The sequence below is a fragment of the Eumetopias jubatus genome, unplaced genomic scaffold, assembly GCF_037043125.1.
Source record: "Eumetopias jubatus isolate StellerSeaLion01/CBP00866 unplaced genomic scaffold, mEumJub1_p1.0 scaffold_10, whole genome shotgun sequence".
Lineage (NCBI taxonomy): Eukaryota > Metazoa > Chordata > Mammalia > Carnivora > Otariidae > Eumetopias > Eumetopias jubatus.
Genome location: NW_028274816.1, coordinates 113,284,060 through 113,311,166, shown reverse-complemented (window position 1 = coordinate 113,311,166; position 27,107 = coordinate 113,284,060). Strand labels below are relative to the sequence as shown.

Here is a 27,107-nt window from a genome sequence, read left to right as displayed (position 1 = left end):
ATTCATGAAAGAGCCCTAAACCCAAAGGTCAGATTACAGAGCCAGCTGCAGAACTGAGGGTGGCTCTTTAGGTAGCCCTGCCTCAGGCACGGGTGCCCCCCAACAGGTCGGCATGTTTGAACCGTTGTTGTCTAGGACTCCATGTTGACACAAAAGCTCTTCTATGCCCTGAAATGGGAACAACACTGGCAACTCTCACCTCCACCCAACTCTTTTCTAAAAAAGAGGGCCTTGAACCTATAACTTTTGGAGTTTTAACATTCAAACCATTTGAAAAGGGATGGGGACACAGTGGGGGCGGGCTGGAGGGTGATGGAAAATGCAGGGACGTGCGGAGGAACAGGAACTCTCCCTAAAGCATGCTGCTGAGTATTTCTGACACCGGAGACGTGGTCGGACCCTCGGGGCTCATCTCCGGGCCCGTGGGGCTGCGCAGGCCAGAGTGGCTTCCGGCGGGCGGGCTCAAGGCAACCCAGGGCTTTGCGTCCACCAGGGCCGCGGAGTAAGGCTCCACGTAGATGTGGTGTACCGCAGGCCGCGGGTCCTGGAGGCAGCTCTTCGCCTCCTCAGGGAGGCTCGTGGTGTGGGCTAGAACCAGGCTCCGGGGCCCATCGGGGGCTGGTCCCAGCCTCTGGGTCTCTGCGGGCTCGTGGGCCAGGCTGCAGGCCCGGGACGGGTGCTGCGTGTAAACGCCCTCAGACAGCGACAGCGACTGCGTCTCGCTGTGCATGCGCAGCCAGCGGTGGTGGCGGCTGAAGCCGCCGTAGTGCGGGTGCTTGGCTGGCTTCCGCTTTCCCAGGAAGCCCAGCGGCGGCCGCGAGCCCGGCGCCATCTTGGCGTGGTTCTTGGACGCGAAGCCGGTGAGTGTCAGGCTGTGGAGGACCTCGGCGCACGAGTGGTCAGGATCTGGCCCCGGGACTCGGCCCTGGGGGTCCTGGCCCGGCCCCAGAGGACTCTTCATGTCATGCACCTGCAGGACGTCTGGGGCGCTGCCATTTAGGCCACTTAGTGCTTGCTGGGCGATGTCGTGTGATGACAGGTACACCAGGTCCAGGTCTCGGGGGCTCAGAGCATCACTGGAGTCATAGTCGCTGTCGGTGGGAAGGAAGACTTCTGAGCAGCCTTCTTCATCAGAGCAGGGCTGTGAATCTGCAAAGCCAGAGACCCGGGTTAGAAAAGAAACTCTTAGCCGGGGCATGCTTCATGGAGGTAGGATCCGTGTGGTTGAGCTCTCCCCACCCCTCTGCCTAGAAGGGCCCTGCGCTTCATTTAACGGTCTCTGTACCTCTTGAAGGTAGTCATCATTTTTGAACAAGGGACCCCGCGTTTTGGTTTTGCACAGGGCCCTGTAAATTATGTAGTGGGTCCTGTGCTTAGCTTAAGGGAAAGGAAGGAGAGGAACTTAGGTCCAACCTGGACAGTGTCAGAGGGGAATGTGTCCTCATTTCCCATGTGCACTTTTATTATTGGCTGGGCATGTGTAGAGAGGATGAAACAGGAAGGAAAGCCGAATGTTACTCATTTATTCATTTCCTATCCTTATTTTGCATTCAGTAAAGTAGCAGGAACTTAGAAGGGGGAGGGAAGAAGATGTGTCACTGTGGGGACTGAAGTCAGGTTAACTGGGTTTCAGAGCCTAGCTATCCTCCACCTACTTGTTCTGTGATCTTGGGAGAGCTACTTAAGTTATTTGAGCTTTAGTTTTCTTGTCTGTAAACTGGGGATGATAGTAGAACTTCTTACCTAGGATGACTGTAAAATAGAAATTGATTATGTATGTAAACATTTACCCCAGTTGTCAGGTGTTTAAAAAGAAAAAAAAAAAAGCAAAAGTAAGGCCAGAGAAAAAACAAAAACAGAAGTAAGAGGAGAGGCAAAAATAAGCCTCAAAGTGCATATTACAGTGACCATAAATGAGCCACAAATTTAGTTCTATAGATATTTGCCATTTAATGCACTAGTTATCTTTTTCTCCCTCTCAGTCAGGTTGTACATTTCCGTGGGGCAAGGACTGTCTTAAAAATCCTTTGAATTTCCCACAGAACTCAGCCCAAGGTAGGTACTTGGTAAATATATGCTAATTTTGAAAGCAAGTATTTATTTGAAAACATACAAGTGCTCTTAAAAAGAAAAATTGCTAGGGGCGCCTGGGTGGTGCGGTCGGTTAAGAGGTCGACTCTTGATTTCAACTGAGGCCATGATACTGGGTTTGTGCAATGGAGCCCAGCGTAGGAGTCCGTGCTCAGCACTAAGTTTGCTCCAGTCTCTCTCCCTCTCCCTCTGCCCCTCTGGCTCATGCTCTCTCTCTCACTCTCTCAAATAAATGAAATAAATAAAAAAGAAAATGAAAAATTGCTAATCTACAAATCAGGCAATCGCAATTAAAAAAAAAAAATCTCCGTAGGATTTTTAAGTGGAATTTAGTAAACTTATGTTTAAAGTCATCTGGAAGAGAAAATTTATGAGAACAGCCAACTTTTTTTTTTTTTTTAAAGACACAATATAGTGAGGAGCCTGATTTACCGGATATCAAAAAATACTACAGTTTTTTAGAAAAGATTTTATTTATTTATTTGACAGAGAGGTGGAGAGAGAGAGAAAGAGAGAGAGAGCACAAGCAGGGGGAGCGGCAGAGGGAGAGGGAGAAGCAGGCTCCCCACTAAGCAGGGAGCCCAATGTGGGGCTCAATCCCAGGACCCTGAGACTATAACCTGAGCGGAAGGCAGATGCTTAAGCGAGTGAACTACCCAGGCACCTCCAGAAAATACTACGGAGTTTTGATAACTAAAACTTTATAGTATTGGTGTACAAATGGACAGATGGATCTGTGAACAGAAAAGTAAAGTCTACAAAGAGTGGTAATTCTGTGTGATAACTTAACATATGGTAAAGATAACATTTCAAAGTAGGGGAGTGAATAGATTATTCAGGATATAGTGTTGGGACAATTGGTTATCCGTTTAGCAAAATAATTAGAGAAAATCCTACCTCATGGTAGGATTATTACTTATCTTTATATAAATATTGTGTAGCTTAAATGTGACAGGCAAACCCTACAAGTAACAGAAGACAATTTGTTTGTAATTTTAGGGTGGCACAGTCTTTGTAAGCAAGACAAAATCCTAGACGTCAGAGAAGTGACAAATTTGACTGCATCACAGTTTAATACTTTGTAAACCAAATGATACTATAAACAAAGTAAAAAGGTAAGTGATAGATTGGAAGAAAACAGTAATACTATGTATAACAAAAGATTAATAACCAGAATATATAAATAACTTCTATAAATCTATAAGAAGACAAGCTAAATGGGCAGATCATAATCAGTTTTTCAAAGAATAATTAATACAAATGGCCAGTAAACATAATAAAGATGTTCAGCTTAGGCAGACTACAATTACTAATTAGGTGGTAATTAGGGAAATGCAAGTTGAAACAAGAAGACATGTTTTTGCCCATCAGAATGGCTAAAAATAAAAAGAGTGATAATCTCATGTGTTGGTGATGTGTGGGGAATCAGGGACGCTCATAGAATGAAGCTGGGAATATAAACTAGCACAGCTCTTCAGATAGTGTTTTGGTAGACTATATTAAAAATGCACATATCATTTGTCCTAGCAAGTCCTTTTTTAGATATCTGTGTTTGAGAAATTGTCACTCTGTGTACACAGAAGCATTTACAAGTTGTTTACCACACTGTGATTTATAATAGCAAAAATGAGAAAGAATCTTGTGGCTAAGACTGCGTGAAAGGAAGACTTAGAGGCACCAAAGTATTAAGAAAAGAAAAATCACTTGAGAAAAGAAAAAATAGCTTACTTGCGAAGTTCTGCAAGGGAGTCCAAATTCAGGACTGGCTTGCTGATTGAAAAATACAACAGGTATTTAAAGTAAAAACCCACAGAATTACAAGGTTATAGTTACATTGTTCATAGTGGAAAATCAGACATGATTATCCTAAGAATATTGTACACTTTAGGGAAAATTTTTGTTTTGTTAGGGAGTTAGTAATTTACACAAACAGGATTAAGGTTTCTTCTATTTTAGGAAGTAGAACCAGATGTAATCCTTTTTTTTTTTTTTTTTGCTTGTTTGTTTATTTCAGGGTCAGGGCGTGAAGTGCTTCTTTTCTTTCTCTTTTTCCTGACTATGGAAGATGATGTGTGTGCTTACTCATTGGCAGGGTAAGATTTCAGTTTTGTTCTCTCACTGCTGGCTGCTACCCAGTATTTATTATCCTTTTTTGGTTACAAATCTTAAATCTTCTTTGAGACAGCAGTGCACTCATGTAAAGGATTTTTTTCAGCTTCCCTTGCAGCTAGGTATGGCCATATAACTAAGTTCTGGCCAATGAGTTAGAACTGAAAGTACTATATGAAACTTCTGGAAGGCTGCATAAAGGGAGCTGGCTTATTTTGGAGGCAGGCCACTTTGTTTTTTTCTCTTCCCTTTCAGTTGCCTTTAACAAGATGTGTTGGCTAGGCACATGAGGCAACCTTGGGAAAAAAGCCATATGCTAGGGTGTTGGAGCTGAAAAATGGAGCATGGAGTCTGAGGACCATGCCGTCCACATACCAACAATGAAGTGTCTGCCTCTGGGCTGCTTTCACATGAGAGAAAGCATTTTGTGTTCATGACGCTTTTATTTGGGTTTTCTGTGACATGGATGCAAACTTAATCCTAACTCATCCGCACCTGAATGTCTATTATTAGGAGGATGGTTTAAAAATTTGGGCATATCTGTATAATGGAATATTGTCCAGCAGCTACAAAGAATGAGATCAACCCATATATTGTTCTTTAAATAATGTTTACTGAAAAGGACTCCCTTTTCTACTTTTCTGAGGTCTACTCATCTGTTCAAGGTTTCCCCCAAACATAGCCTTCTTTAAGAAACGTTCCCCAAAGAATGAAGGGGGGGAAATCAGAGGGGGAGATGAACCATGAGAGACAATTGACTCTGAAAAACAAACTGAGGGTTCTAGAGGGGAGGGGGGTGGGGGGATGGGTTAGCCTGGTGATGGGTATTAAAGAGGGCACATTCTGCATGGAGCACTGGGTGTTATGCACAAACAATGAATCATGGAACACTACATCAAAAACTAATGATGTAATGTATGGTGATTAACATAACAATAAAAAATTTAAAGAAAAAAAAAAAGAAACATTCCCCAACTATCCCAGAAAAAATTTCTCACTTGTCTGCATTTCTCTAACATTTCTTGGTTCTATTATCCTTTGGCACTTAGCCTGTAGAGACTTACATTATTAGTTGTCTTTTTTAATGCAAATATAACATCCTGGATTCCTGGTTAGATCAGAGCTCTCTTAGGGCAAATATATTTAATTCATCCATTCATTCAACAATGCAGATTCTGTTTTGCTTGAGCTCCTGCTCCTAACAGAAGCACTGTACTTGATGTCCAAGTAAATATAAAATTAATAAGAAATGATCTGTCTCCAGGGAGTTTACTGTTCTAATAGAACGAGAGGGCATGTGTGCATCTATGAGACTAGGAGAACAGACATTTTGTAAGAGTAGTTTAACAAATATGATGCAGGTTTATAGGAAAGAGATCACATTTCATTGGGGCAGAATTGATAAGATACTCTATCATCTGTTTATTTATTCCCTCATTCATCTCTATTCTCTGTCTAAATTATTTTGTTTCTTCATCCACTTTCAAAAACTGTTTTAGGCAGCTATTAATAATTAATATGCAAATGGTAAGAGGATTAGAAACCAGAGTGAAAGAAGAAACAGTAGAAGTAGTCCTATTTGACTGTAATATGGCAACAGGAAAGGAATTTTGGAAAATGAGGCTACAAAAGTAAGATGCCAGTGATTGCACTCTAAATTTAAAGAATTTATTCTAGGAAAATTAAGGCTATTTTCATGCAGGACTTGTGTAGGAATGTTCCTAGCAATTTTTAAAATTTTTTTATTGTTATGTTAATCACAATACATTACATCATTAGTTTTTTTGTTTTGTTTTTAATTTTTTATTGTTATGTTAATCACCATATATTACATCATTAGTTTTTGATGTAGGGTTCCATGATTCATTGTTTGTGCATAATGTTCATAGTAATTTTATTCGTATTAGCCCCAAACCAGAAGCTACCCAAATGTCCTTCAGTGGATGAATTGTTAAACAAACTGTGTTATATCCATACTATGGAATACTACTTATCAATAAAAATAAAGAATTCCATTTATGTAACATTCATGACATAATTATAGAGATGAAGAATAGATAGTAGTAGCAGGGGTAGAGATGGGCGGGATGAGTAAGGCAATAAAGGGGGAACAGAGGGAGTTTTGTGGTGATGGTACAGTTGAGTATTTTGGTAATGGTGATGATTACCCAAGGCTACACATATGATACAACTGCATAGAGCTATACAAGTGAGCCTGAGTGCTTGTGTGCATGTGCATGCACGCACACATGTATACATAACTAGTGAAATCTGGATAAGCTCTGTGTATTGTACTGGCTTCTCGGCTGTGATGTTGTATAAGAGCTGTGTAATTTGCTGATGCTGGGGAGGTTGGGGGAAGGGTGCACGGGAATTCCTGTACATTTCTTTGCAACCTACTGTTTCTCTGATTATTTCAAAATAAATGGTTAAAAAGAGGGAATTTAATTTTTTAAAAGGTAGGGCGGGAATTTAATTTTTTAAAAGGTAGGGCGGAGGCAGAAGAGAGTAGTGAATCGTAGATAAAGAGTTTGTACCTAATTTTGTAGCCAATGGGTAGCTACTGAAGAATTTTGAAGAAGTAATTGATGAGTTGAGAGCTGTGAGTTAGGATAATTCTGTAGCAGGTAGGATGTAAGATGAACAGGATAGAGAGGAAACAGACAGCAGGGAGGCCAACCAGGAGGCTGAGGTCCAAGCTGTGTGTCTTTTAAATATTTATCTTTTTCAGGTTGTAGGGCTGTGCAAGAGCAGTGGTTCTGTGGAGGAAAATAGAAATCTGGGAAAGTTACTCATTCAAAGATGTTTACTAAGCACCTCTTTTGTGCTAGGCAGATAGGGTATCTGCTTTTAAGCAGCTCATGGAGAGTGGATTAAAATAAATAAGTCAAAAAATACAAAAGATTAATTTCAGTTAGTGCAAAGTTCTGTGAAGAAAATGAAACTGGGTTTCAGGTAGAGAGTGACTTGGGACGAAGGTTCTTTTGCTAATGTAGCCAGGGGAGGAATCCCTGTGGAGAAGCGAGTCTAGGTGAGACTTTGGGGATCAGAAGGAACCAGCTATGTGAAAGTTTGAGGGAAGAGTGTCCCAGACAACTTGGAGAAGTGAGTGTCAAGACCCTGAAGTGACTAGCAGGTTTCAGGGCTTAGTGTCTGAATGGTGGTATCTGCATTAAACTGGAGGAGTTAAATGCAGCAGGGTTAGGCAGTGGATTGGGGCTGGATTGGGCAGTGGAAGAGGTGGTAAATTTAATTTGGGACAGACTGAGCTTGAGGGGTTGGCCAAGATATCCTGGAGGAGATGGAATGAGAGCCTGGTGGGTTGCAAGGCTGAGGGAAGATGTTTGTGGGTAGAGAAGAAGGCACTACCGGAGAAGGAACTGTTGAAGATCTAAGAGTGGTAGGCTGATGGACGTAACAAGAAGGGGTGATCGTTTGTGAGCACGAGTGCCGGCACTGGTTTTTAGTGAAAAAGATCAGAAGGGCATGAGGTAGGGAAGAAGATAGATATAAAGAGATTTTCACGTTTGAAGAAGAGAATTGGATAAAGGCTTGGGCTGAAGGACTTTACTAATCTTAAAACAAGTTTTAGACAGCACTTTTCCTCATCTTTTGTGAGAAAAACTAGGCAATGCAAGTAACAGGGTCTCAGAACTATGGGTTGTTTTTGATGATGGCAGCAACAGGTGTCAGTGTGATGAGGAAGAGAGGTTAACTGAAGATTTGAAATTGGGCTGGAAGTAAGATCCAAAGAATTGACTTTAGTTGAGCTGCTCTGTCTGATCAGTGTTGTCTATTCAGCTGTCCACATGCATTCGTGTCCACACTAGTAATAACAATACCTGGCATTTTCTTAGTGCTTACTGTGGGCCAGCCATTATGCTAAGTAGTCTAGGTCCTTTATCCTATTTAATGCTTAAAACAATTCCCATTGTGCAGATAAGAGTATTAAATCTTAGGCTTATTAAATTTTCTAATTCATATATAGCTGATAAGTAGCACGATAGGAGCTCACATGCAGATTTGTCTCACCCCAAAGACCTGCCATACTGCTATTCACTTTAGCATTTTCATGGCTTTCCATGGAAAGTTCCTGAGGGCTGGGACCTAGTTCATCTAATCTACTTTGTATGGGACCCACATGGAGTTGTATTAATTAAACTCTTAGTAAGTGCTTCTTGATGTTGCTGCTGCTAGAGAAACATGTTAGGTTTTATATTAGTTTCCTGTGGCTGCTAGAGCAAATGACCACAAACTGGGTGGCTTAAAACTACAGAAATGTATTCTTTCACAGCTCTGGAAGCCAGAAATCTGAAATCGAGGTGTCAGTAGGGCTGCACTCCCTCTGGAGACTCTAGGAAAGAGTACTTTCTTGCCACTTCCAGCTTCTGGTGGCTGTTGGCATTGTCTGCGGTGGCATCACTCCAGTATCTGCTTCTGTCTTCACATGGACTCTTCTGGCTCTGTTAAGGACACTTGTCATTGGATTTAGGGGTCACCCTGATAATCCAGGATGATCTCATCGTAAGATCCTTAATTACGTCTGCAAATAAGGTCACATTCACAGGTTATGGGGATTAGGACATGGACATACCATTTTAGGGTTGCCGTTCAATCCACTAGAAGTCTGATAGTAAAAATGACTGTAACTACAAGCAACTGCTGAGGAGTTTGTGACACTTTCTTCCTCTTTCCAGCACATAGTCAGGTCAAGCACTCTGCAAGAGCAGTTTGCACTTTGACCTCTCAGCATACAAATAGCATTTATTGTTTGCAGGGGACTAAGGAGTATATGAAGCTGTGCCTCAAATGTCTGACCTTCTAATTTTCAGTGGGGAATCATATTTTAAGACTCTCAGGAAGTACCTGTGCTGATTTCCCCAGGTACAGTTAGTTGCTTAGTTCTCTTGCCTCTCACGGCATTTTATTTATATCTCTGTTATTGCATTTATCAAGGTTTATTATAAACTATTCATTTGCATGTTTATCTCCATTATTGAACCATGAACTCCAGAGGGCATGCACTATGTCTTGTTTATCTCTGCTCAGTAAATGTTGAAGAAGTCAGTCAGAGAAGGAATCGATCAGTGAAGGAGTCAAGCAAAGGGACATGCAGAATCTTCTGTTTCCCAGATCATCTCATCTGAACATGGATAGTAGACCATAAGGACTGCCTAACAAGACTGCGACTTAATCATCGTTGTGTTATTAGCTTCTTGTGCTGTTTCTCTGGTGCATACAAAGCTGTCAGTAAAGTATGTTGAACTGATTGAAACTAAAACAAATACTGAAATCTGGGAGCATTATGAGTTGTGAGATTTGATTGCCTCTTAAAAACAATACTGAGAGCAGCCTGGAAGGAGCTAATTTCCTTAATCTGCCATAGAAATTCCTGAAAACAATCACCTAAATCATTTTGCTTTATATTTGGTGATGCTTAACTTAAGAATCAGCCTAATTGTAGGCGGAAGAACAACTGTCTTAAAATCAGATAAACCTGGGTTGAAGTCCTGTCTTGCTTCTTACTGTGTATATGATCTTGAGCAAATCACTTTGTACCTCTGAACCTTTCTTCCTCTATGGCATGTAGGTAATTATGATGCCTGTGTCCATAGGTGCTGTGGTGATTAAATCAGGTTGTTAGAAATACTTCAAGTGCCATTTCTACCCTTAAATATTTATAGAGAGTAACTAGAAAATGTACTGCGAGGTGACTCATTAAAATACAAACCAGTAATCAGATAAACTTCAAGATTTTGCTGTGAGAATACTGTTGATAAGAAGGGAGAATAATCATCTCTTGTATGGCGTCTTATGCTGATGATGATCTAGTTCAGTCTGTATTTCCCAGCCTAGATTTAACAGTGAATTAGTAAATGATATACCTTCTTTACCATAGCTCCTAAGAGCAAGGGAGTTAGGAGATAAATTAAAAGAAGAGCTTGTTATAACTGTCATAACCTAAGGAGAGGCAAATGGGCGTGGGTATGGAGGGGTAAATATTATCTTGTAGGTTCATGGACCCACAGTTGGGAAACACTGTTCTAGTGGGAATCTAAATATTTGACTTCATGGTGGTTGTATTATTTATTATAAGACTTAGTGGAACCTATTGCTTAGAGTGGGATACCCCTCCCAGAACAAGCTGAGAAAATCTCCAGGATGCCAGCCAGGGCACTGAGGAGTTTCCAGGGACTGAGGCCGCTGCCACTCCCTCCCTTCCTGGAAAAGAATGCGAAGTGCAGCTTCCATCCCCAGATCCAGGCCATATGCTCCATTAAGCATGGTGGCACCTTGCCTAGTTGTTATTTTAATAAACCTGGTTGTGCTCCTCAATTTCCCCTAGAAGGCCCACTGGGCAGGCTAGCACTGGTAGAGCCTTGCGTTTCCCCTCTGACTGACCCAGGAGCTGTTTGATGAAAGTTCTGCCTATAGTATTAGTGCTGGCTTAGGAAGCTTGGCTTTCTTGCCATTGTAATGGGTGTTACAACTCCTGGTCTCTGTGGATCAGGCCAACAACAGCTGAGTAGAGTTGATGTGGATTTTGAGGGTGTTATGTGGAGGTGACACTTCAGGAAAGAACAATTGATTTAAAGCTATTGATTTTCTCTTAAAGGCAGGGGGCATGGCAGGACAGAAAGGCAGCAATAATAAGCAGTATTTGCCCTAAAAATAATCTATCTTCACCTTTTTAATGTACCACTGTCCAAATTTGTGTTTTTTGTGTGCTTCACTCAATCTATTTCCGGTGTGTTTAAGTAGAACTTAAATAATTTATAAATGAAGAATTAAATCTCTCATCAGGTCTTGGGTAGAACCTCAGGGGTTTGTTCACCTTCTGATTGCCCAAGAGAAATAACATCTTCAGATTCCTGTTGATTTTTTTTTTTGAACTGTTTATTTTATACTATAGTGTTCTTAACATCATCTGGGAAAAGGTTACCAGGAAGATTTACATTTGGAAGATCAGGATAATATTCAGATGCATCTGAAGGAAACAAGGCGCCCCCCCCCCCGCCCCCCGTTGCCTCACCCATGCGTCACTAGGAGAAATAGCAGTATCGGAAAACAAAATTGCTGCTGCCTGTGACCACTATCCCCACAGAAAAGGAGTGGGAGAGAAAATACCCATGCGATGGACCAAATCGTTCCACCCCATGCCTTGAGTTGCCTTTTCTAGGAGCCAACTTTCCCCCTTGGGTCCTTGGGAGATGCTTGATTTTAATTGACTCAGAGGAGTTCTACTTTGTGTTTGAAAACCACACGGAAATGGGAAGTTAAGTTAAAGAGTTCCACTCCCCCTCCCCTGCCCCTCAACACATGTAGACACACACAGACAAATCCAAGGTACTCAACAGCCTTAAAACAGAATCTTGGGCTGGCAGTTTTGTGATAGGCTCCTCAGAAGTTAGGTGAACCCTACCCACACAGAATGGAATTGTATTGCAGACTCTGCTCTATGAGCAACTCACTAGGGATGTTCCTCTAAACTGTTTTTTTTTCCTCTTCATAAATGGTTTCCAAATAAAAGTGGCCACACTAGTGCAGAGGACAGAGTATGCAGGAGCAGATTTCATTGCTCTGAAATGCTTTTCCTTTTGTGAGGGGGTCGGACCACTAAATGTTTCTGCCCAGTTTCCCTGTCACTGGGTTCCGTTTTTCATTTGCTTCCCTCACCGTCTTTGTGTTTCACAGCCCATGGAATCTTGGCTTCAGAGAAATAAATGGACCCAAGAGAGAGTTATATTTTAAGGAACAGAATGATGATCGCTCGCATTTAGATTAATAATAAAATCCAAACGTAATTGGCCAGATCCTCTCAGTAGAGAGTGTGTGTAACCCATCATCTGGCCAATATGAGAGTCTGGCACTTCTGTGGCACAGGAGAGGCCACTCTCATACAGCCAAGGGGACCTCCTTAGGACCCTGTGGCCAAGAGAACATTAAACGCTGGGAAAGTTCTGTGAGCAGAGAGGGCAGGCAAGGGCTATGAAGGTGGAAGGAGAATTGAAGAGTTGCTTGTAGACTTATGTAAATTGTGGAACAACAGAGGGAATATCTATCCTGCCTTTAAAAAAAATGCCCTTTCAACCCTAGACCTCTCTAGCTACTGCCCTTCCTCACTCTTCTCTTCACAGCCAAGATTCTGAAGAGTGTATCCTTACCGGTTCCCTTCCTTTACCTCCCATTTACTCCCTGATCTACTTCTGATCGGTTTGTATCTCCTTCCCTTCACAAACTGCTGTCATCCAGATTACAAATGACTTCTTTGTTGAAAGGAAAACAAACAAAAAGCCCAATAGAAGCTCTTCAGTTTTATTTAACTTCTCACCATCGTTTGACCTGCTTTAATTTCTGTGACACTACTCTCTTGTTTTTTATCTTCTCCCTCTGGTTGTTGTTTCTTGGTCTAAGAAGTCTTGTTGTCCATTCCACAGGGATCTTTCCAGACTCTCCTCTCCTTACTCTTAACTTCTCTCTCTAGGGAATCCCAAGCATATTTGTAGCCACATCATTCATATGTCAGTCATTCTTAAATCCATATTATTAGTCCAGTTTTGTTTCCTAAGCTCCAGACCCCATAATCCTTTTTCTCTCTTGAATGTTTCTTTTTGTGTGGAATGTCCTAAACTAATTTAAATTCAACATGCCCAGCCACCCAAGCTTGTTTCTCCTCTGGTCTAACCTTTTTTTGGTAAATGGCATCATGATATTCAAAGGCACTCAAGCCAGAAAACTTGGTATCCCTCTGTTACTAGCTTCGTAGTTGATCTCCCTGCTTCCAGTATTGTCCCACGGTGGTCTCTTCATACAACAGCCAGATTTGATTTTAAGGAGTAATTCAGATCATACCAGTCCTTGCTTAAAAGTTTCCAATAGCTTTCCATCACAAGTAGAATAAAATCCAGACTACTTACCTTGGCCCTGCCCGTTCTGGCCCCTGCCTTTCTCTCTATCCTCTCTCTCACCACTAGCCCCTTTATTCGCTCTGCTCCAGTGACTTTGGCTTTCTTTTCATCCCTCACCCACTTCAGGGCCTATTGCTGTTTTATTGCCTGGAATATTCCAACTCCAGATCTTTGCATTACTGGCTCCTTTTCCTGTGGTTGGTTCAAATGTAACCTTCACAGATAGGTCTCTGCTGATCCTCCTAGTGAATTCAGCACTCTCCCTGCTCATCTCGATTCCTGTTTTGTATTATACATTGGAATTTTCACTATATGAAATTAGCTTGTTTATGTTTTCATTGTTACTTTTTCTAGAATCTAAGCTCTATGGAAGTGGAAATTTTGTTTTATCACTATATCCCTGTTACTTCAAGGAGTACCTGGAACACAGTGGATAACCAATATATATATATATATATATATATATATATATATATATTTAATGAAAAGAGAAAAAGGCTGAACAATGTCTTTGGATCCTGAGTTCAGCCAGACTGCTTACAGTTCCCTGAACTACAATATAGTTGCACACTTTGCTTCCTTTGCCTATAATACTCTCCCCTTTCCTCTGTGTTTGGCTCAACTCCTGCTTGTTCTTTAGTACTTTGTCACCCCCTCCAGGAAGCTCTCTTTGATCTTAAAATTTATGGTTAAACATCCAGAAGACTCCATTAGCACCATATACATATCCTCATCGTAGCACATATGTAATTACCATGACATTTTGTTAGTGTAACTGTCTCCCCCACTAGACTAGCTTATGGCAGGGATGGTATTTTATTCAAATGCCCAGCTCAGTGGGAATCTACAAAAATACACTTGAGAAATTCTACTCAAAGAATTCTTTAAAAAAAGTATTTGGTAAGTCATAGAATAGTAATGTAAATTAGCTGTCTCTCAAGTTCTTCCATTTGCCAAGTGTTGGTTTTTAGACATCGAGGTTTGTAAAATATAGGAGCACATATAAACTTACTTATAGAAAAGGTTCATATCTCCACTACAGTTTTCTTTTCTTTTCTTTTTTTTAAAGATTTTATTTGTTTATTTGAGAGAGAGAGAAAGAGAGAGCATGAGTTGGGGGTGGGGGTGGGGGAGCGGGTGATGGGCAAAGGGAGAGGGAGAAGCAGGTTAGCAGGCTCCAGGGAGCCTGTTGCGGGGCCCCATCCCAGGACTCCGAGATCATGACCTGAGCCAAAGGCAGACATTTAACCGATTGAGCCACCCAGGCGCCCCCCACTAAAGTTTTCTATAAGAGTAATATTAAATATGATACCTACAATTTATTGTCCATTATATGCCATGTATCTCTGACATACAGTGTCTTAACCACAAGTAACTTTTAAAGGTGTAGATATTATTAATTTTATTTTCTGTACATGGAAGCTGAGACTCAACTGTAGTAAGCTGTTCAAGCTCATATGACTAGTAAAAGAAAGCTGTGATTTTTTTGTTTTTTTGTTTTGTTTTGTTTTTTACTACAGGAAACAAACTGAGGGTTGCTGGAGTGGAGGTGGGTGTGGGGGTGGGCTAATTGGGTGATGGGCATTAAAGGAGGGTATGTGATATGACGAGCACTGGGTATTATATGCAACTGATGAATTATTGAACACTACATCTAAAACTGATGATGTACTATATGTTGTCTAATTGAATTTAAATAATAATAATAACAAAAACAAAAGCTGTGATTTGAATCCAGGTCTCTGATTTCTTAGTCCAACATCTTTCTGCTACACCATGCTGCCCCCTATGGGACAAGCCCATATTTCAGAGCTGTTTATTAAAAATATTAATTATTATTAATGCAAAGCTTACAGAATTGGAGCTCTTACTAGCTATAGAATCAAGAAAGATGCTTTGAATGCCATTAATTTAATTGACTAGAAAATGGCACTCGTCTAAACATGTCCTGGGCAAGAGCATTATATTGCCTTTGAGTAGTATGCTTTCTCTCTATTTCTAAGCCAAAAAGTCCTTTGTAGAAATCTGTGTTAACCGAGCCATGTTTTTGTTCTTAGCATTTCCATGTAAACTCAAACTCAATTCCCAGGAGTAGAGGTGATGTGCTGGGCATCTCCACAGCTTATCTGTAAGTGGTCTCCTGCTTGTTGTATCCACCATGAGGCCAACCTACTCATTTAGCCTCTGGGTCAGAATGCTAGTTTATCCAAGGTTTCTTGCTTTCCCATTTTTCACCCCAGGACAATGGTGCTATGTTGGGTGAGAAGTTTGCCCTGAATTCTTACCCAGGCTAGGATCTACTTTCTGCCTCTTTCCTGTCAGTCTCTTTACTAGAGCTGGGCCTGTTCTCCTTCCTTGCTTGCTTTTGGTCAGATTCCCTTGGCTGACTTGGCCCTCACTTGGCACTGCGTCAGTCCTCATTCTGCATTTCTGAAGCCCCATCATTGCTCTGTGTCCTTTTGTATCTTGGAAACCCAGGCCAGAACTGGACTAAAGCTTCTCCAATCCTAAATGGAGTTGATCTCAGGTTATTGCTCTAATTTCCTGTCCCTCTGCTGTTCTGATTTTATTCCCTCTGTGCTTTTAGACTCTTACCATTATGCATTATTTCCTCTTGCTTGCTGTGAACAGTGCCTCAGCATAGAAGAGCCTCATCAGTGGAGACAGGACCAAGAATCTGGTGACTGAAACATAGATCTTTAGATCTTATTGCTTACCGCTCACTGCCTTTCTTCTGTGCATTTCTGGGGATGGGGATGGGGATGGAAGACAGTCTATATGTGATGATGTAGAGTTGATCTTCTTGAGGTTCTGCTCATCTGAAGGGTCTATCAGCTTTGTGATGGGTAAGCCACAAACTGGTTGTTTGTATCTTGCATACTGTAGAGCATCCATGATCCATCTCATTTCACGCCAAACTTCATCTGTTTGCTTTGGAATGAAATGATAAAAGACTTTATCAAACAGGTATTAAAAATGGTTAAGTTTATCTGAGAGTCCAAGATGATACATTTTCCACAGTACTGGTTTTGAGTAAAATATTTTCAACATAAGCTTGCTAAGCCAGAAAATACCTCTTCTTATAATCTCTTGTGCCGTGCGTATTTTTACCTGAGAGGCTATATCATTTAGTGCAAATAGTGGAAGACCTGAATTCTAGCTGCCCCCCCGCTTTAGCTCTGTAATAACCTTTGGCATGTCACTTGGCCTCTTTGAGCCCGAGTTTGTGAATTTGGACAAAACCCTCCCCTTTTATATCTCACAGGCCTGCTATGATGATTGGGTGAAATGCTGAATTTGACAGTGCTTTGTAAAACTGCAGGGTACATTTCTCATACATACGAAGTGTAACTGATTCTCAGCATAAGATGAAATATTCCTCATTAGGATATTGTGAGGAAGAGATATGATAAAGTCTAAATTTCAGAATATTTGAAGAAAGAAATGTAACTTTAGTTCTTCTATGTGAACTTGAAAAGCAAAGCATTACTGGAATATTTTGCTAAGCAGAGATTCTTGGACCTATTTTAATAGAAAAAAGATAACTTTATATATTAGAGTTATTACTTTCTTACATATAAGTGCTCCTAAAGTACAAAATAGCTTAATAGCTTAATAGTTTATTCCTAAGTAATTAAAATAACCTTAAATTTTTAGGGTACCTCATTCTATATTGTTATCACTTTGGTTTCTGGGTTACCAAAGTGATTTTAACAATATTTTCATTATAAAGTACAATAGTCATTTCTCTGAAGTATATTAGTGTAAAAGTCACTCATATTTTTGTGTCTACCTCTGTGGATGACAGATATTCTCCCAGTTCTTAATAGATACTGGCCATAAACTTGCTGGTTTTTCTGACTCTCCAAGGAGCAGCTGTTAGTTATACTATATATATTTTTTTCATGGGACCCTGGAGCTTGTGATAGGCTTTGCATCTAATTTCACTGGGTGCCTTCAGCAAGCCATTAACTTCTTCGGGACCATTTTATTCAGCTGTAAAAAGAGGAGGTTGGATTAGATGATGTCTAAGGTCCCTTTCAGTTCTGACGCTTTATGATTTATTTTTGAAGAACATTTAGAAAGTTGGTGGCACTCATCTTCCAGGTAGAAGGTGTCCATTGTATGAATACTGCAAGGTTAAAGTCTGATTATAGAAGTTTTAAAGATAAAGGACTGCCCAGTGTTCTATTTTGTTTTCAAAACACCTTTTTTGGGCCTTAATATGTACTTAAATAGTAATCTTTAAAAATTAGTCACGGGTGCCTGGGTGGCTCAGTCGTTAAGTGTCTGCCTTCGGCTCAGGTCATGATCCCAGGGTCCTGGGATCGAGTCCCGCATTGGGCTCCCTGCTCAGCGGGAAGCCTTCTTCTCCCTCTCCCACTCCCCCTGCTTGTGTTCCCTCTCTCGCTGTGTCTCTCTCTGTCAAATAAATACAATCTTTACCAAAAAAAAAAAAAAAAAAAAGAATAGTCACAAACCTGGTACTCCCAACAAACCCAGAGTAGAGTCTGAAACTGACAGTCTGCCATGTTTGGAGTGACAGGCAAGGTAGAGTGAACTAGTGTGGTCAAGAGCCATTTTCCATTGCTTTCCAGTTCTGGATCTGGCAGAGTATTCAGGGCTGGTAATGAAAGCATCTGATTGAGCTTTAGCCTTTATTAGACAGTGAGTTGGGCAGGACGTTCTGCAGTGGGCAGGTTGTGAGGACACAGTGAGCACTATAGAGGGAGAGATCTGAAGTTCGGGGGGTAAAGCCAAAGTGGGAATCCCAGAGGAGACTCAAGCAAGTTTTTTTGGTGGGATTGTTGCTCTCAGCTGGCTTTTCCTGGTCCTACCTCATGTAGCACTCTTGTCTCAAAGTTATTTTAAAGGCACTACCTGACTGTGGACAGCTGTTAGAGTGCTTTCCAAGGACAGCGACTGTGCCTTTCTTTCTTTCGCTCTTGCCTGTGCCAAGAGTAGCTACTCGGTGATGATTGCTCAGTGAATGAATGAATGCATGGATGGTTACCTAGTTCTTTCCATCTCTACCCTCCCACAGGGTTATTATGAGTATTAATGTGAGTAGCTGAGTGCACTATATGAACAAACATTGTTACAAAGTTTTCAGTTGTTACAAGGACAATCATTATTGTATGAGGCTGAATGTGGCCTCCCCAGATATGTCCGTGTCCTAATTGCTTGAACTTGTGAATATTTTTTTTAAGGATTTTTATTTATTTAGTTAGTTATTTGAGAGAGAGTGAGAGCAAGAGAGCTCACAGAGGGAGAGGGAGAAGCCGACTTGCTGCTGAGCAGGGAGAGCCTGAGGCAGGGCTCGATCCCAGGGCCCCGAGATCATGACCCGAGCTGCAGGCAGACGCTTAACTGACTGAGCACCCTGGGTGCCCTGGAACTTGTGAATATTGCCGTATATGATAAATGAGTAAATATTACCTTGTCTGGCAAAAGATGTGATTAAGTTAAGGATTTTGAGAAAGAAGTTTATCTTGGATTATTTGGGTGGACCCTAATTCAATAACAGATGTCCTCATAAAGACATTCTTTTAAGAGAGGCAGAGGGAGACTGGCAGACAGAAGAGAAGGAGGCAGTGTGACCATAGAGGCAGAGATCGAAGTGATGTGGCCACAAGTCAAGGAATGCCAACAGCCACCAGAAACTGGCAGAAGCAGAGAGCAGATTCTCCCCTGGAGCCTCCAGAGGGAGTATGGCCTGACCAATACTTGATTTCAGATTTTCAGTCCCCAGAACTGTGAAAGAATACATTTCTTGTTGTTTTAAGTCACCCAGTTTGTGGTAATTTGTTTCAGCAGCCCTAAGAAACCAATATAATTGTAAATAATAATCTACTTATTATCTTTGGATAAGATTATTTCAGCCTTACTGCTGAGGATGGACAGTGAGATTTAGTGTATACATTTTAAAATTATGTGTATAAACAACGTTTACTTCTTATTTTTTCTCAGTGATGAAGTGAAGACATATTAGCTGAATAAAAGTTTAAAACATTTGTACAGGGAGGCCTGTGGACTGAGTTTAACAGACTTAGCTAAAGGGATGCCTGGGTGGCTCAGTCGGTTAAGCAGCTGCCTTGGGCTCAGGTCATGATCCCAGGGTCCTGGGATCGAGTCCCACGTTGGGCTCCTTGCTCAGCAGGGAGCCTGCTTCTCCCTCTCCCTCTGCTTGTGCTCTCTCTGTCAAATAAATGAAATCTTAAAAACAAACAAACAAAAAAAACAGACTTAGCTAAGCAGCCCTAAAAGAAGTACAATTTTCACCCATTTTACCTTATACTGTTGATCTAAAAATAACTGACAACATAATCCCCCTGATTTTAAGGTCCAAATTCGGCTTCTAAAGACTTGCTGACATGTTTTTAAAAAGAAAGACCATGAACTCCCTCGGTCTGTTGGTTGAAAGTTCTGTATCCATTTCTCACCCTGCCCTTTAAAATTTTTGGTTTTCATCCCATAAATTACACTCTTTCTCTGTACTCAGGCAAGATAATATTTTTATTAAAATGTAAAGGTGATTGGTTTTCTCACAGCACAGTTACAAGGTGCTTGAGGGGATGATAGATTGGCTATATTTAATGAGCTGTGTTTCTATTACAGCTTAGGAGCATTTGAAGCATTACAGTATATAAATTATAGCCTAATTGCCCTTTAGGCTTTAGCAGCTCAAAATATGCCAAGCTCCAAGTCTCTACACTTTGACATTTCTGCTGTGTGTGCTGTCTATAAAACCTGTATACCTTATCTATGATTTTCTACACCTCCCCTGGTCCAGGCCCTCCCCTTTTCTGGCTGCACTCCTTGGCTTCTTTTCCTCACTGTATTTACATAGACTCCCTTGCTCTTTACAATGTTTGGTTTGTGTAGTGACTTCAACACTGTCTTAGATCTGGAATCATACAAATGCTCTCACGGCTGGCGGTTGCCTCTGCAGGTTATGGTGTGTGGTGGGCTGAGCCGTGAATGCCAAGGCGTGAGTGGCCGCAGCTGGTTTTCATTCTGAGTGAGAGAGAGATTGAGAAGCCCAACATAGATAAGGGGAGAAATGATATTGCATTATCTCTAGTCAGTGAAGTTATCCATGTTGGATGGAGCAAAGCAGTCCACTGAAGGCTGTGGGTACAGGGAGATGGTCAGGGTTTACCCAGCTAAGAAGTGATTTTTTGAACCCTTTGGGAATTGGCTTTTATCCAATTTTGGATATCCAATATTGGAATTTATCCAATTCCAAACCTGGCTGGCTGGAAGGAGAGTATGTAGAGGGGGCTCTCAAGTTACCTGCTATGGGAGACCAGAGCAGTTCTGGAACTTTGAGGAATTGCTGGGCTGGCTTGCCTTTATCCAGCCCACTTAATGGTGTGATGAAAGGGAAAAGAGAAAAAGGCAGTGGAGCCCCAGGCTAGGTAAAAAAAAAAAGGAGGGGGCAAGGAGTAAGAATGGGAGTAAGGGAGTAAGAATGAAGCCAGGAACTCCTGAGGGGGCTGAGACTGAGAAAGACTGAAGAAATTCAGCTTTCTCACTGGGTGGACATACTGGATTCAGGGGACGGCTTAAGTGGAATAAAGCAGAAACAGAACCTAAGGCATGGTTAGAGAAGTGCTTCTCTAAAAATTTATTTATGGATATTAAAGACGTCATGAAATACTAGAGCCACTCAGGTCCTTCAGAGTCATCTAGTCCAACCCTTTCATTTTATATATGAGAAAATTGGGGCCCTGGAGGTCAGATGAATTGTTCGTTACTCCAAGGTCTGTTGCTAGAACTCAGGACTAAAAATGTATGCTGACCGATTTCTGGTCATTGTTCTCTTCCTAATGCTCCAACGGCCCGTTATACTGGGTACAAAAGATAAGCCGGCCTTTCATATTCTCTTGCCTCGTTCTTCCCTTTCCCGCCCCCTCCCCATATCGATGGTCCACTTTTACCGGAAATGAAATAAATGCCGTGAATGTCTGAATTTTTAAATACCACATTCTCAGGTCAAGAGAGTAATTAATTTCTTAAGAGGTTTATTTCTTTAGTCGGAGAGGTCATCTAAGATACCTCATTTACAGAGTGGGAGAAGTAAGATGAGATTTGTTTGCTCGCTACTTTGCAAGTATATTATAATATCTTCTTCCTGAGTACTAAGTAAATTCCAAATCTTATATATCCATGTTTCAGAGCATTTTTCCTCCTTATTAATGAACGAATAAATGAATACATAATTTACTGCATATTTACTATGTGCGGGCAGTTGTTGAATTCTCAGTAACACTATGAGCTAGTAGTACTATTACCTTCCCTGTTTTACAGGTTAGGAGGTTGGGATTTATTTTAGTTTTATTTTTTTTTAAAGATTTTACTTATTTGTCAGAGAGAGAGAGAGCACAAGGAGGGGGAGCAGCAGGCTCCCCATTGAGCAAGGAGCCCAATGCAGGACTCGATCGCAGGATGCCGGGATGACCTGAGCCGAAGGCAGACACTTAACTGACTGAGCCACCCGGGCGTCCCAGGAGGTGGGGATTAAGAGAAATTTATTTGCTCAAAGCTCAAAGCATTCCTTGCCTAGATGATTGTAATAGCTTCATATTTGATTTCCCTGCTTTTGGTCTTCTCTTTAAATCCAGGAATGATACGCACATTATCTACTGAACGTAGCCAATGAGAATGAGTGCTTACTATAAACAACCAGTATGGCCATACCACTGCAAAGGACTATCCGCCAGCTTGAATCTATGCTAAATAGCTATGAGGGGCTATAACTTACTTTCTTTAAGACTTTGGCCAGGTCCCTATTGCCTACAGAATAAAAGTACAAATTTCTTACCATAGCCTTTAATAAAGCCCTTGTGATCTGATCTCATTGCTACTTTCATTCTTGCCTGCTTTCTCACTATCTTCACTTAATTTATGCCCCATCCAATCTTGACTACTCATCATTCCCCAAATACGGACTGTTTTTTCTGCTCTTTCTGCCTTATCTGTTTATACTTTTTCTTTGCATGCCCCCCAATCTATTTTTCCGTACTATATAGTCTCACTTATCCCTCTAAGCCGAGCTTGGATATCAGTTACATCCTCTGTGGCAACTTTTCTTACACCCACATATGTAAGTAAATTTTTACTTCTTTGTGTTGACACAAAATTTGTTTTATTGGGGGGGGTACTAACTCATTTTACAAATAGTATTTTCACACATTTCTTGTCTATCCTACTGGATTTTAAGCTCTTTATGGTCAGGGACTGTATCTAATTCAACTTTGTATCTCTCTTTCAGTGCCTGACATCTGGGTATTCAACAAATATTTACCAAATTGAACTGAATATATACCATAGTGATATTTATCATGGGCTATTGCTGTTATATTCATTTTGTGAGTTGGGTAATATAGGCAGAAAGATCATAAGATTTGTCCAAGGGACTGACAGGCAATTTCAGATGAGATCCAAATTATCTTGATGACTAGTCAGTGCCCTTGTCACAAGAACCTGAGGTGCCATCTTAAGGCTTTTCAAGATAAGACCATAGATAGGGAACACATTTTCCAGCCCCTGTAGCCACACATTGAAGTGTCAGCTCTGCCAGAAAGGAGTCTAAAACATGAGGACTCTTTAAGTCCAACTGGATTTGGGTTAACATAACTCTGGGATATTGAGTTAATTAATACAATTTTTCTTTCTGTTAGAATTATCAGTGGGCTACCAGGTAATAATAGATTACTAGTTCTTCTGGCAGTGATTTTTCTCTCCAATATGGAAAGCCACTGCTACCTAACATAGTGACTGATACAGGTCTTAGTAATGCTGTGATTTATATGTAGCTTTTTCTTAAGCCTTTGTTTAAAAACTCACGTCTTCCTGAACTCCACATTTTAACCAAATCAGCAAGCTACTTGCATGCTGTCATCTTTCAATAAACCCAGATTGCTGTTCTTTCTCATGCTTGTTTCTCATCCCCTCCACCCTATCTCTTCTTCCTTCATTCTCCCTCAGAAGAAACAAACTATTACCTGAATGAAATCTAAAACTTGCTGGTGTCTTTGTTTGGCAGCTGCAACCTCGCTGTCTGAGATCGCTTCCCTCAGGGACTGTTGGGTATTCAGAGAATCCAGCTCCACAACAGCAGAAAGGCGGCAATACAGACTAATAAATTTCTCCCTGTAGCTGCAAAAATGAACTGGAAAATGGACAAGCAAAATAAAACATGTTAAGATCTGGTATCAAAATAGAGAAATTCATACCTCAGAGAAAACAAGTTGAATGAAAACATGATTTATTAATCCTATCAGTGGAAAATATTAAGCCATAAATAAATTATAAATGTGCTCTTTAGGGGCCAGTTGTCTGGCTTTAGTCAGACAGTATTCCCTTTTAAGGTTTACCAAGTCCTGGTAAGGTATGGGGAAGTGGGCTTGGCTCAAGCTGCAGTTTATGTTCAGCTCCTAAAGTTGAGGCTGTATATGTATATGTATATATGTATATATGTATATATGTATATATATATATACTGAGAAAATAAGTTTGCTTATCACTTTAAGAAAAAAGTCAAGTAGCAGTTTGAAACCTAGTTTTGATTTCCATGTCTGATTTCCAGTGTGTATCTTACATGCTTCTTTTCAAGGCCAGAAATCCCAGAAGATACAAGACATACTTTTCTCAGGATATCTTTTGTCTGGCTGGAAAACTTCCCTCAGGACCTGGTCGGATGGGTGTTGATCCTTGTCCGGCCTCTCTGCTCCTCAGCTGCTCCGGAAGGATGATGGAGCTGATACCTCAACAGACCATTTTTGTCTTTGGCAGACTTGGCCTTCCTCTCTCAAAAGATAATGGGCCGGAGGCCAGAGGGAATAGTCTAACCTTCATCTCTGTCATGGAGGAGGGAGAGAGGAGTGTGGGACTCAGCCTCATGCAGGTACTCAGAGGTGATCAGATTTTGTGTACTTCTCTATCTGGCTCTGATCACTTAGCTAAAACATCAGATTCCAGTGGGATGAGGAAAGCATCCTGAGTTGGACTAGTGTAGTACCAGTCTCTTCCTGGCCATTGTTAAATTTGCAGATTCACTTTCCAGGAACCTCATTTACTCTGTGTGTCTCTAACTATATCAGTGTGTTCCATGCTTTGGAAACAGGGCTATTGTAACTCCACAAATCTGTGGAAACATTTTTATTCTGGCTTCTTTAGTGAAGAATTCTAGGAAGAATATCGAATTACTGCCCTCAGGCCTCTTTGCTGTTGATTTCTGAGACCCAGAAACGGCTATTTAGGGAAGCTAAAACCATACTGCCTCAAAATGGGGCATCTTGTTATCTCTACACCTCAGTGAGGATGCCCTACTTCTGTGCATATTGAGAGATTTCTGGGTACCCTACAAGTCCCGTCGTACCACTGCCTACTTCCTTGCTTCATTTTCTCTTAGCTAGGATGAATCTCTGGTGTGGGTAAGGGTAACCTTCTCCGTTTGTGTTTCCTCATACGGAAGTGGAAGAGAAGAATGGGGTGAGGGCTTCTGTGACTCATGCTTATTTCAGTTGTGCATCATTTCAAGGAGAAGTTTCTCAGTTCCAGGATTGATTTTTCTCTCTGGTGTCAGATCTGTCCTTCCACTTCCTCTACTCTAGCACTTCTTTGCCTGACACACAGAAGAACTGATTTCATATAGCCTCTCAGTAAACAACAACTATTGAGCTCCCCCAAACCATCTACTTTGCATGCTATTTCCCTGCTTAAAGACCTCTACAGAGCTCCTTCTTGACTTCAGGACAAAGTCAAACCTCTTCTCACCAGAAGGAAAGTGTCTTGTGAATTTGAATATATCTTCAATCATGCAACCACCCTTCACCCTCCACTCAAATTAATTCTAAGCTTTGGTCAGGCTGAACTTACTACAAGTCCTGTTACACTTCCATGCTTTTACACATGCCTTTTTCTAGTCCTCAAACACCCGTGTCTACCAGTCTTTAGGTCACACCAGTGTCTTCAGGTGAGCTGCTTCTGATACTCGAAGTCAGCCTCAGTGCCTCCTTCTCAGCAAATCTTCACTCAAACCTCTTCGTCTGCAGCTGAGTCAGTTTCACTCTCTTTTGTGCTCCTACAGCACTTGGTTCTAAATGTATCAAGACACTTACCCTGCTTTACGGGAATTCTGTGTTTACTTGACTGCCTTGGTATTAGGCTGTGATTTCTCTGAGGGCAAGAACCATGTCTATTTTTATTTCCTCAAAACCTGGAACATTATAGCTTCTCAATTAATGTTTATTGAACATCTCAATTAATGAAAAAAATGCATGCCCTGCTCTGAAGAGGCCAGACCCTTCCTCCAAAGTCGTCTTCTTTCCCTCCATCCTCTCTTTTCTTTCTGTGCTCTTGGTTTTCCTGTTTTGAAAGGTGTATTTCAGGTCTGTGATATTTACTGGCAGCTCTACAGGAAAGAGTCACCATTACTTTGTAGCTTACTCTTGACCCTTGTAACTCCCTGAATGTGTCTTTATGCCTTTCAAGGAGGGATTATATCCTGTTAGCACTTGACAGATGTCCTCTCTTGGCTGGAGAGTGAGGAGAGTGAAGTGTCTCACAGTCTGCCTTTCCAAACCAAGTTGGGGGGGGGGGGGGAAAAGAAAGAAAAGAAAGAAAAAAATCAGCTTTTTTCCTTCTCTCTAAAATATGAAGATAGGGAGATTAGGAAGAGGCACTAAAGAATTTCTTTAAAAGAAACACTATCATTCCCATCTGAATTCTAAAACGCCAGGGTGTCCACAACTTTCTCTTGTTGTGTCTCCTTGTGGTAGGCGCCTTGGATCAGTGGGTGGTCTCAGAGCGCCCACACTCCCCCCCCCCTTGCCACTCACCACAGTGAGCTATAAGGACCTTCCAACTACAGCGCTTCACTTTCCCGCGCTAGTGGTTTTTATCCAGAGCCTTTAATGTTACTTTAACAAATGTTACTTTAACATAGTCTTTTGTGGTTTAGCAATGATACATTTGGTAGCCATCACAGAGGAGGGGAGGACAGACTGGAAGCTTCTAATTTTTTTTTCTAATGTGAATCACATGCATTTAACAGACAAAATGGTATAAGGGTACAACAATGCATTATCTGGACCATATGATTTGTTAGTAATTTACACACTGAGGCTAATTTTCTGCAGTGTTTTTTCTCCCTCTCTTTTCTATAGGAGATAGTGACAGGCTAAAATGCATTTGACACCAACACTAGAAGTTGGATTAGGAGTAGAGTAGAAAGTATTTGGGTTTAGGTATCAGACAGAATTGGGTTTGAATCCTAGTTCTGCCAGTTACTACCTGTGTGGCATATAACCTCTGGGATATATAACCTCAGGCATATAACCCCTGGGAGCCTCAATTTTCCCACATCTAAGATGGATAGTAATGCCTATTTAGGATTAAAACATATCATATATATACAGTGCCCAGCACAGCATGTGGCACATACCAGAGACAAAATGAAAATTTTTTTCACACCTTTACCCTAACCCCTCAGAAAGAATGAGGCATTTAGAGTTAGAAAATTGGAACAGGGTTGAGATTAGAATATTCTTCCTAAGGTCTTTAAATTAATAAAATCCTAATCAGTCTGGGTCATGGAGCCTAGTTTGGAAGCTAAAAATATCAATAAGATTACCCTCTGTGGTCAGTTTAGTTCCAGGATTCTTTGCCAATGTGTCAGAAGGAACCTGGGCACAAGATGCCCCTCTAAAGATTCCTGGTAGTGAATGAGTTGACAGTTGGAATTCAGAAGTGGTATCCTAAATCATGAAAAATGGGCCTTAGGAATGAGGGTTGAGACTGTGCCATTTCTTGTAAGCCTGTGGCCTGGATTCCATTAGGCTCAATGCCTGGATATCCCACAGGCACCTCAAAACTCATCATTTGTCAAACTGAACTCATCATTTCTCCCCTCCCCCAAACCTGTTCCTTCCCTCATCTTTCCTATTTTGGTAGATCGCAACATTATCCATCTCAGCACCCTATTCAGAC

At 41.2% G+C, this 27,107-nt stretch overlaps 1 protein-coding gene across 1 annotated transcript in view; it reads right to left on the bottom strand.

The window, feature by feature from the left end:
* Positions 1–352: 352 nt before the first annotated feature.
* Positions 353–27,107, bottom strand: part of ANKFN1 (ankyrin repeat and fibronectin type III domain containing 1) — a 139,412-nt gene continuing 112,657 nt past the window's right edge. The window contains exons 15-17 of the mRNA XM_028093016.2: positions 23,120–23,286; positions 15,827–16,040; positions 353–1,149 (exon numbers count right to left, since the gene is read on the bottom strand). Of these exons, the coding sequence (XP_027948817.1) occupies positions 353–1,149; positions 15,827–16,040; positions 23,120–23,286 (1,178 nt within the window). The remainder of the gene's footprint in view (positions 1,150–15,826; positions 16,041–23,119; positions 23,287–27,107) is intronic.